At 25.3% G+C, this 13,151-nt stretch overlaps 1 protein-coding gene across 1 annotated transcript; it reads right to left on the bottom strand.

Annotated features, from left to right (window-relative positions):
- Nucleotides 1–11,490: 11,490 nt before the first annotated feature.
- Nucleotides 11,491–12,625, bottom strand: LOC112593292. The gene is made up of 2 exons (XM_025337661.1): nt 11,807–12,625; nt 11,491–11,745 (listed from the first exon to the last, which is right to left on the bottom strand). Exons 1-2 carry the CDS (start codon nt 12,569–12,571, stop codon nt 11,491–11,493), a joined length of 1,020 nt encoding a protein of 339 aa, XP_025193446.1. The 5' UTR covers nt 12,572–12,625.
- Nucleotides 12,626–13,151: the final 526 nt, after the last annotated feature.

Below are 13,151 nucleotides of genomic sequence, written 5' to 3' on the forward strand. Positions count from 1 at the left end.
TAATTATCATAATATCATAATTAAAATAAACATTACATTACCTATTTTTAAATTGTTTTGGTCAGTTAAAATAGCTGTCTAATATTTTTATATGATATGGAACTTTTAACTTTAAATGGCTAAATTTTTTTTTATATAGGTACATCTACTATTTTATATTCTGTCCAATAAATAATAACTGTATTTTGCGATTTTTACATTCTATTTATAATGTTCAAGATAAACAATGTGACTTTGATTTAGTAAATCATTATTTATTTAATATTGCAGGTTCACCTAAATTCAAAATGTTATTCTGTACCTACATATTTATTTTAAAACTTGATAAAAAACTGAACCTATTGTAAAACAGATTTATTATCCAATACAATATAATAATTAATAACTAATAAGTATTATATATTACAGTGTATATCATGTATTCGTGAAGAATACGGGCACGATTAATAATATTTTTGTCGTGCTTGAACAGAAAGTTTAGTTTTTGATACCGGTCGAAACGGTGGAAAATAACCTTTTCAGTCCACCGGAAAAAGTTATTCCAGTGATACAGCGGTAAAAAAAGTCAAAGAAACGGTTTTCCTATCACATCTAGCGTCAACTACCGGTCAGGACATAATATAGGTGTCTAGACGCGGCTTCATGACGCCTTGCTAGTTCCATTGTTTGACGTTGCAGTACCCCAGGAAACCGTACCTGTACTGTTCATATCGGTTTGATGTACATGAAAGAATCGATATGTTTTATTGTGATGCCTAGGTATATAAAATAATTGCTGGTATTTGGGTATCTCCGTGTAGTTCTATGTAATAGTGGTGAATTTGGATTCTGATAATAGCAAGAAACAAGAATAGTATAAGCATTGTTTAGGCTAGGATCACACTATGCGTTTTGTCGGTTCCCGATCAACCGGAGCCAAACCGCAACACTCTAAAATAAAATAGGTTTAAATATAAAACGCGTTATCAGGGCCAGACTAGACCGATTTACGGAACCGATTAAAAACCGTCGGGAAGCGACCGCAACGTGTTGCGGCCCAACCGTCCGGTTGCGTTTCGGGATGTAAAGCACAACACATGCAATGCAATTTGTCCGATCACATTTGTGCGGATTATCGGTAACCGAAATTGAAAATTTTATGAATAATTAATAATCATTTTTAAATTTAAATAATTAAATAACTTAAAATATATTTGTAATATATATATATATTATATTTTATTTATATTATAGATGTATATTATTATTTATTAGCATAATTAGTTGATACACGTTTTAAATAAAAACAAATAATTCTAATTACACAACCTTTTTATTATTTTTTTACTTATAATACTAGATACATTTCGTTTAAATAAAAAATCAGTTTAAAATTTAAATTTAAATTAAAAACGATTTTCGGGCTTTTTAATCTCATTTGTATGTATTCGGTTACCGATAAAACGCACAGTATGATCGATCGTCCCGATTGCGGTTAATCGGGATAGTATTTTTCGGTTGCCGACAAAACGCATAGTGTGATCCTAGCCTTATTATTACCACAATATCGATAAAGGCGGTTTTGGAAGCGGCAAATGCGTGACAAAAAAATAGTATGAGTTGCTTAGTTTCTCATATGGAAAGTAATTTTAGTCTTGGCTGAAATGCACGTTTTCTGCGATTTAAAGAACTCACTATTCTCTCTTGCTACACAATATATTATTTTAAAGATAAAAGTAATTTAATTAAAAATTGTATCATTTGTATCTATAACTCTTACTAAATAATCGAACTAATAATAACCAGCATATTTTATAGAAGCCACAAATGATTCGATTGGTACTTTTGTAAGAACAAATATTTTATTTTTATTATAGAAAAATTGTTTGCAATCTATAGATTACACAATTGGTATATTTAAGAACAATTATAAAAATATAATAATATCACTTATAAGAAGATTTTCAGCAGTCAATTTTATAAAGTAAAGAAAGGTGTACTTTATATTTTTAAGTGATGACAGACCAAGCAGTATTTTAAATGTTTAAATATTGAATCAAACCTTCTCTGAGAATTAAAATGTGACATTAAAAACAAATTTAGTTTCTTAAAAACTAATGAAAAGGTGCAATATTTAATGATTTTACTTTTTAACTAAATATGCCTATATTAATGTAAGAATTAATACTTAAGTTTTATTGATGCAATATTAATACAGAATTAAAGAAAAATGATGAAGATTAAATAATTTTGAGATTTATGCAATGTAACTAATAAGCTAATAGAACCTAGTATTTTTGACCAATGGTACAAGGTACTGCTATAATAGGTATAGACCACACCTTACCTTTAGCGAACATCTGCGAACGATCTTGAAGTAACGTCGCAGTGAATACGTGCCATCGATCAGCTGATGTCAACTTTTGGATGGCCTTCCGAGTTCAAGAAGTTCTAATGTTCGTAGTGAACAGAAGGCAGTTGTAGGTATGCCTTGCTGTCGTAAGCCGACAGAGATCTAGAAAGCGGAGCATGATACTTTGTCTCGTGAGGATGACTGTGCTAGACACGATTGATTTATTATTCTTTGAGGCGCAGACTTTTTACGATATGGTAGAGAACTATAGTGTCGCAAGGAGCAGAACGAGAGAACAAGTGAGGCGGAAACAAAAGTTAATTGATGGGAGTCGCTCTAGCCTATTAAACCCAAATTCGCAAAATTAAGTTATAATAGAATAAGGATTCATGCCTTTGGGTACATGCAATATTGGTCCATGAAGATCATTAAATGGGGTTCTAAACTTCCTGCTGAAACTAAATAATATTATCAACAAAAATTTGTATTGAATTTATTTTTGCTTATTTTGGTATTTTATTTTATTTTTAGCTAAACAATAACTATTTAAGCTTTAGTTTATTTATAAATTTTACAATTTAAATTCTAAATCAAAATAGTTATTAGTATAGTATCATAAAACGGAAAATGGTTTGTTTTTATATTTTTATATTTATCGTTTCATTATTACCTAAACTTAGTGTAGTTTATGATATATTGTTGTATGTGCTATTGAGGTATGATATAAAAAAAATTAATTATTTAACCAAAAAAATGATTAAATTATAATTTATTCAAAAAAAAATAAATAAATAATATTTTAACTTAAATTTGAAGTGTTTAAAACAGAAATAAATTAAATATTAAATAAAATACCTATTATAACAAGTAGATACTTTAAAAAATTATATACTTTTTGATATCTTGTTCAAATTAAGTGTACCTATGAAATATTGAAAACAGCCCAACGTAGGCAACTCTACGATATATCTTTTTACTACTTTAATTGGTAATTAATAATTATGAGTCGAATGATCAAAAATTAGAAAAATACTTATAAGGGTATTTTTTCTAACGTGGAAAGTAATGTATAGTTACTTTTCTCATTGAAAAACATAATGTAAATTAATTATTATTTTATTTAACGAGTAAATAGTAACTTTATAACATTTATTTCTAATTTAATTACTAGGTTAAGTCACAAGTGGCATCTCTCTCTCTGTGCAAGTAACTACATGGAATCTAGAGCGGTTGAACTAGCCAACTAATCATAATATTCCATGTGAAAAAATAATTTTTTTTGAAAGAAATTTTTCAATATTGTTGTTTATTTTTCTTTGTTGAATTGTTTTTCCATTCTACCCAATTTATACAATATTACAACACTAACACAAAATTATTTTATTTTTTTTTTTGTAAAAAATTGAAATTTATGTAAGGTGTGGGGAACAGCAAACAAAAAAATTAAATGTATCTTTTTTCACATATACCAAACTTAAAATCGTATGTTTGATGAATTATATGAGTACTATAATAAGTACCTAAATTTAAAATATCTGTATATTAATAATATTAAAAATATTATTTCTTCTAGTACTTTAAATTTATATATTATTTTATTTTATGTACACTTATGTTATTTTGAAATACTTAGATTAATTTTAAACCAGGGTCTATTTATTCCTCATTATCCTATTTATACCTATTTCTACAGTATAACTATATTGATTTAAAGTCGATTATTATAATAATTATGATTTAAAAATATGCTTTTATAGTAATTAAATATGAATAATATAATAATAAATGTAATGCTTTCTGCAATAAAAAGTAATTAAGCTTAAGTTATATAGTATACACTATAAGCAGACAGTCTATCAGCCTGTATATCATTAAGTATTAATGAAAAATAAATTACTAGAAAAGCAAATATAAATATATCATAAAATATACTTAATAATATTAAACATACAGGTTGATGTACCGTCTGTGTATACCTGTTGTACAGTTGAATGATACCCACTTGTCTACTTTTTCTTTAGTTGTTTGCAAAGACAAATTTTAAATTGTATTATTTTAATATTTACTTATAACTTGTTTTACTATTTCTCTACATGTTATTTAAAATATATATTACACAATATGTAAATTATTAATTTATAATAGTAGGTTGCAGGAGCCGTCAGAAGGTGGTCTTATAATTGTACTCGCATACAATGATACATCATTAAATTCAAATTTAACACTCCCATTACACCGAATTACTCAATTATAAAAACATTCGACACTTATTACGTACTAAAAGTACACCAGAGTGATTGGTAATTAGGTACCTATATTTGCCCACTTTCTATACATTATTTCCATTTTTTTAAACATAAATTTTTACAGTTTTTAAATTTAATTGATTTGTATAGTTATGTTTTTTTTATAAAACTAATTTTGTCTGTATATTTATATTTGGTTATAAAAATTGGGATCCAATATCCTAGAGATTGATTGATCTGTTGTAGAATATGCCATATATGTGGTGTTTATTTCTTATTATATTTATGATATATGATGATGTGTTTCGGTTTGACATTTACTTGACTTAATTCTGCACACATAGGTGGTTAAGTAGTTTGTTTTTTTTTACCATAAGATGTTGTGTGTTAAGAATATGTATCCTATTCTTAGATAGTTCATTTTAGTTTCATTATTCTTTCTCATAGAAAAATAGCCACGACAGCCATTTATATGAATAGCATTTATCTGTGTATCCTATCATAATATTGGTGTTAACATAGTGACTGCCAAGTTATGAAATATAATTACAATTAAAATGTAATTAATATCATACATGCCTTTTAATAATTTATTTATAAAATATATATTAACGGTGAACTTAATTTGAATAGTTATTCCAAGTAAATTGAAATTTACTATTGATATTAATATTGTTGTACTATAATTGAATTATTTAGTTATTTTATTCTTCAAACTTAAATCAGTGGTTACCTGTAGTCTATATTTTTAGTTATTACAGTATTACCTTTAGTAAAATTTATCGGAAAATACAATTATCAACAGAGTCAGTAATCACAGAGATTCAAACTGGTGACGAGTGAATAATTTATCTTATTTATGTGAAATTCTAATCAACTTATCTATAACCAGTGTTAAAGAAATGAAATGTTGTCTTTATAAACGGTAATATATTTAAAATAATTACATTAGCAAAGATTTAATGTTGATCTATTAAAATACTTAAAACTAAGGCTCAGGAGCCCAGCCCCCTCCCCAGAATATTATTTCTCAATTTTTTTTATAATTCTACAGATCCTGATATAACTATATTTCAAATCACATATGCGTCTGATAATACAATATATTATTTAGGGTGGATATATATATATATCGGAAAAACATAAAATGTAAATAGACGTTTAGATTTTATCATTTAATTTATAAATATTATATTATAATAAATAATCATTAATTTATTTATTATATTAATTACCTATACCTACTATTTGACAAAACTTTTAAATAATGAATAAAGTATCTATAAAAAATTGTTTGCCCCCTCCACCCAAGATCTTTACCCTGAATCCGTGTCTGGTTGAGAGATTAAAAAAAATCATAATTTTCATTCTTAAATTATTGATAGGAGATTTTAAAGTGGCTTTTTAAAACTAGCCTATAGTATACATTTTTTCTGCTAGTTATTGCATCCGCATCTATTTTAGATTCTTTATGTTATGCTCCGGTTCACACATCACACCAAATATTAATAATTATAGTACTATTTTCTATATATTTTCTTCGCATGATTTATTCTATTATTGCTATCTAATAAATATAGCGCCGTTCTAAATATTAGTGATATTACCATTATTACCTTATTGTATCTTTATACTTTTTTTAAATTGAATTGTGATAAAACAGTAATTTATTCGAATTAGTTTACAAACCAGGGTAACTCATTTTTATATTATGTACAATGTACATTGTACATGTATTAGTTTTTTTTTATATAACATATAAAATTCTCTTTAATTATAAATTAATTTTAGTATTAAATATGCAAATGATATCAGAACACGGAAGTTGAGAAATAATATACTTATTATAGTCATTAGAACTATAGTCTATAACATATAATTAGTACGGTAATTCTTAACAAATAATGTAGTCGAATATTAAATTTATATACCTACAGCTTTTTATCGACTTAGCGTAATTATTTAATTACATATAAATAAATAATTTATGTTCGGTATAGTCTAATCGGTTATGCAACAACAACTAATTAATAGTGTATATTAAATTATTAACTGCTCTTTAGCTTATCGAACAGAAATATAGTCAACTGTTCAATAATACCAAGTCATTTTTCGTCACCTTTTAGAATTATATAGTTTGTACTTTTAGTTTTTCACGTGTCTTTAACAATTGTAATTTAATGGGTTTTTTATATATTTTTTTTTATGTCTGCATACCTAACTATATGTTGCTAATATTTTACTTAGGATTTTTATTGCATTTTATACTAATGTGCTCAAATATCCGTTGTTATATTTAATACTATAATAATGTTCATAGTACAGCATAATATAGATATAAATATTAAAAGAAAATCAATTTCAAAAAAAATTTTACGTTTGAAGAGTTTTATTCAAAATCTGAATATAATATAGAAATCGTATAATATGTATAAAAAAATATATATTCATTTAATACTCGTATCATCATAATGTTTTATAAAAATATATTACAAGTGATACTATACCTAATTTGTCTTTATAGTTTAAATTTTTCAATATCTACAACTTATTTAATAAGTTTTTGTTGTCTCACAACAGCTAAATTGTGTATTTTCTATGCTCACAATACTAAATAATATTAACAACAGGGAGCAACCCCACCTACTATAAAAAAATTTGAAACTAAATAAAAATTAAAAATTAAATAATTTATATTATTAACTTTGTCTGATCCGTTTATTTTATCTATTCGTATAATAAACCGACAAAAATATGTAAAGGTTATATCATATTATGCTATATGCATCATTAAAATATTATCGATAATACCGGACGCAGAGACAAATTAAGAAATGGATTTAAATTAATATTTTCTCTAAAATAAGTCTGTCTAATTAGTTATTACACATTTATATATTTTTATAAATATATTTATATAGTTTTTATGTATTTAATATTATCTATATTCGTGGTATCATTTATTAACTATTTTGTCCAGTAATTCATCATTAATTATTAATTAATCGGATCAATTTACTTAAAGTTAAAAGTAAATAATAGCATTTTGTTCTGTATAAAATACTATTTAAATTAGATTTTTCACTTATAAAGGTACTACACAAAACTTTAGAAGTACTCTTTCCGCGCTAATAACAAAACCATAGTTTGTTAAATCAATATATTAGTAATACATTCTTTGCTTCACTCTGAAGTCTGAATCAAAAACATAAATGAGATATTTATTAGTTATTAGGTACTTAATTGTATATGTATATTGTATATTGTGGATTTGTTGGAATAATACGATCAAAATAGGCATGCAAATATGTAAATATTAATTATGATATGTATCCTGTATTGATATTTTAAAATATTTATTTACTTTAGTTAACTTATTTTTTTTATTTATTATGTAGTATAAATTAAATGCATTTTTTCGTGTAACATTTAGTTCAAAAACAATTTATAGACGCCAGGTATTGTAATAACCATATAATTTTAAAACTTAATAATTAATAGATAGGTACTCAATAACCATTAATAATTATTACACAATCATTCAAATATAAGTAAACTATGTATAATATTTTATAATGTCTGTACGATTATCAAGAAAGGTATATATATATATATACATGTAGAATATATCTACAATCTGTTATCTATCGATGGCGCACCCGAGGAAGTAGATTTTGGGTTTGATCTCCTCCTTTAAATGCGTAGAATATACTAAAATGGGTAGGTACTATCAAAGTATCAAATTAATATTAATCTAAATATTAAATATAAATCTATATCTAAACTTTATTTTTACTTTTGTATAAATTGAACCTTGTTTGAATGTCATAAATTTTTTTCTTTTTTTTTCTTTTTCTTTTACATCGCTTACACTAATTATATAAATACAATAATATTGTATTAAACAGATTTAAAAAATAGAAATTTGTTTTTTGCACATTGTGATTAAAAAGGTCTTTTAACATATTTCTTAGACCCTTTCTACTTGAAATAACCCTAGTTGAACCACTAATATCTAGAAGAAAATTCTACTTTGAATAGTTAATATTAACTTTATTATGACTAAATAATCTATTTTTTACATACATTATTATAATGCAATGTACATCATATAGAATTTATCAAAACCTAGTATTTTGTTAGGTAGTTATAAATTATACTGCTTTAATTTAATTAAGTATACTTAATAGTTTAAATGATTAATTGAAACATAATATCATGTTTTTGGAAATTTCAGAAATGTTAATAGCCATTATAACTTGTATAATTATTTACTATTACTTATTTGGACATTCATAATTACAATTTATAAACAAAGAAGTGAAGTTATTTATTTTAAATACACTTTGAATTACTGAGTATTATAACCATTAAATATTACATTTTTTAATAGTCTGAGTTATTTAGTATATTGATACTAAGATTTAATCGACCTATTAAGGAATGATTATTAAATACGAATTTGATACCTATTTACTGTTAAATTTTTAAATCTACTGCAGTCTTTCTAAGAATTTATATTTTTCGTTAATAAATATTTAAAACTTTAAATAGAACTAAATATGATAGCTTTTTTTATATCTAAGGTAATTGTAATATTTTATAATATTATGGTTATTTAAATTTATTTTCGTTTGACAAATACTTTTAAATAGTTATAATTATCATGGTTAACATAGAGTATGATAAGATATTCTTGTTTTTTAAATTTTTTTATCTATTTTTATAATTGTTTTCTGTGATTACTTTATTTGAATAGAAATAATGCTTAACAATATAGTTTCATAAAGAAAATATAATTTAATATTAAATATAGATAATATTTTATTAAAAAAGGTATTTTATATTTCCAGAAATTATTATTTAATAAAACGAATGTTTTAAACAAGCTTCATTAAGAATTATTTATAAGAACTTTATTCATCATAATATTGTTATGTCTCAATATTAGGAAAGTAAAAAATATAGTCTGTCTCAGAATTTTGCCCGTGATGATAAAACATCTAATTGCAATATTGTAGTTTACCTAAACTAAAAATAAGGATTTATTAAAATATAATAAATTTAATATAAAATAAATTATGAAAAAAATCTATGTTTAATTTTATGACAAAATATGGTGTGTACATACCTAGAGCATTACTAGATGTACATAATGATTGCAATATTAAATTATTATATTTGTTATAATGGTTGTTTATTGTTATCTATTACGATTTATAAAAATATAATATGATCACGAAAAACTCTAAGGTTTAGTTTAACAAGTGATTTTAATTTAATTTATGATACTGCATATTTTGGTATAATAAATTAATATAAGATAATAGTCTATTAAAGCATATAGGTACTCAAAGAATAAAACCTAATACTATAACATAGAATAGAGAACAAGGTACAAAATACAAACGTATGTAAATTTTTTTTTTATTATTATTCAGAAGTTACCTTTAATTTATACAACATAAAATTATGATAAGAGTATACGTTGAGAATAATATTGATGGTTGACTGACTGCTAATTAGATGAGAAAGAAATCGTTTTTAGACATTTTCAACGGGAAAGGAATTATGAGTATAATATGTAATATATTACATTATTTAATTTTAAAAATTGTTACTTTGACTATTTTAACATGCTATTAAATTATGACACATAATAATATATACTTCTTATTTAAAAAATTAAAGATGAACGTTTTCAAAATCGTGAAATATGTCTTTTTTTCAATGACCATGGTTTTCATATCGTTTGCGTTAATTATATGCTTAAATATTTAACTTTCGATTATTACATTCTTAAAATAGCATTTCTGAATATTTAAACCAAACGTTATAAAATATCAAGCATTATTTTTGTTTGACAATATTACCTTGAAACACCTTCAAATGGATTTCAAAACAAACTGTATATTATAAGCCTTGTATAAATGCACTGTCTGGCAAACAGGAATTTTGGAGAAACTGGAACACTGACGAAATTTAACGCTTTACGCGTTTCGACAGACGGTCAATGCTTAAACACAAATATTTATATAGAAATCGCCAGAAAATATATCGTAAAAGTGATGATGGTGGCAAAATACAACGCAGTCCGTTGTCGCCGACTTTGGTGAGTTACCTGAAAACATTTGATAGGCACTATAAATGTATTGTATATGGGTGGGCGTGATGAAAAGGCGGTTATACCATTGTTGAAATTTCTTGTACAAGTATAAGATTTCTATAATAGGGTTTTTTTTTTTATTATTAATGATGTTCAGAATAGGGGTACCACACGATTGCGTATGATGTATCTTTTTGAAAACACGATTGCGTACATTAACACGATTGCGTACGTTAAACCATTAACTTTAATATTTACCCCAAAAGTCAAACGGTTGCGTACGATTTACTGTGCAACGTTGCCAAATTTATGTTTTTATTTGTGATCAGTAAAATTTAAATATTGGAAAAATTACTTAAGTTATGGTACCATTTAAAAATCAATTTTCGACAAATATATTATGATATAGTATACAAAATTAAAAATTTAAAAATAATAAAATGTTAAAATAATATAATAAAAAATATTATATCTTGGTACCACTTAAATAACACATTTTTGACAAATATGTTATAATATTTTTATGAATTTTGTACTTGTTATATTCTTTCATGGCTTCTTTTATACCAATTAAATCAGCATTTTCCATTTTTTTAATCCGACCTTTAAATACTGATTGAATTTTCGTACATGTTTCCACTTGCGTTTCTTTTAGAATTGAAATAACTACATGGACAGAAGGATGGGAGCTATGAAATTGAGCGTTGTAAGTTCGATGAAAACTTTCAGATCCATTTGTCGTACTTAAAAAAAAATAAAAATAAATACAAAATCATAGTTATTATAGAAATTATATAGTTGAATATTTACTGAGGATTTTCGGATGGCTCTTGTGCCCAAATTTCTGGTGGAAATAAACAACCATTCTCCACGTATGTATTTAAAATGTAGTCAGAAAACAAACATCCAATATTTAAATCGGGACAAATTGATATGAGTTCACCAAACGCATTTTGAATATCTTGAAAAGGTAAAAATGGTAATCCAAAAAAAAGTTTTAACCATTTTCCCAAATCGGAGTTTTTAGTGTAGGCCAAACGAAGTTCTTTTTCAGAATTAATCTACAAATAACGCAAATGTATTGATCTATTGATTTTAATTTATTTAATTCAATAAACTCACTTTGCGCCACCAAGACTGTCCTAAGTGAAATCGACATGCATCTATTTCGATGTTTGGGAAAACTTCTTTTGCCGCTTCATGGGCACTGATTTCAAAATCCAAATGTAATTTAAGAACCAATAAATTTTTAAAAACAATTTTTTCGCATAGTTCTTGTAAAAACAACCACATTTCTGCGTAGATTTTTTTTGATTTATTTGGTAATAAAAAGTATGCCACTGGTACATAAAACCCATTTTTATAACCATTGATTGTGTACAATTGGGCAAAAAATTTTGGTGCATAATTGAAAGTACCATCAGCGAAAAATTCACTTGTACTTGTCATAAAATAAAGATTTTGTTGTGTAGTAACACAAACAAACGATTTATTGTCGGGAATAAAAACAAATTGTTTACCTTGAAATTGTATTACATCGTCATCTTCCATTGCTTTAAGTTGTTCAATTGACTCATTTAGTGATTTTGGAAAAGCGGGATAATTTTTTCGACGTTTATCGTACATTGCTTTTCGAATTGATCGTACATCTCTGTGTTCGATTTCAGAGTGACTGTTCCCTATAAGTTCGGTTCTAATTATTTTTATGGGTCTTACACAAATAGTATCATTTGATTTTCTTTTACAAGCTTCCCGTAATACTTGTCGTTCAATGTTCTGTTTTGAATTTTCAGTGTGGTTGTGTTCATTAATTGTTTCATGGACATACTCTCCATTTGTCAAAATACTCGCATAACATGTTTTTTTTGTACACAACCATTTTTTCATTCCGTCCTTTCTTTCTCTAATAAACCGATATTTATGCAAATTTAGTAAAACTAGTGGTTTACTTTTTTCAGAAGTTATAAAATTAACTTTATTTTCCATATTTCACTAGAAAAACACGAAACACGCGAGGAAGTTGATAATCCAACGACGGTTATTCACTGAGTTATTAAATGATAGGTATACTGCAGTATACATAATATTTTATCGAGTGCGAATATCCTAAAATATCCGATTTCGTATAGTATACTTATATAACCCCTGTTCTATAAGTTCAAAGCAAATGGCAACAGTGCTTCAAAGTTGCAGATAAAAATCGTACGCAATCGTGAACATTTAATGTTCACGATTGCGTATGTCGATAAAGACCGTACGCAATCGTGTTCTACCGCAGAATAGTGCCAATATACGTACAGCTAATAATTTAAATCATTTAAAATAATAATATTATCCAAGAAATGTTGTATGAACATACACGATATGATGGACCATCATGACTGTAACAATATTAACAAATTACTGCTGTCTGCTATAGTATTAATTACAATTAAAAATATTTTAATGTTTGGTTTCATTAAATACA

This window comes from Melanaphis sacchari, unplaced genomic scaffold (assembly GCF_002803265.2).
Source record: "Melanaphis sacchari strain LSU unplaced genomic scaffold, SCAv2.0 Contig1_pilon_pilon, whole genome shotgun sequence".
Lineage (NCBI taxonomy): Eukaryota > Metazoa > Arthropoda > Insecta > Hemiptera > Aphididae > Melanaphis > Melanaphis sacchari.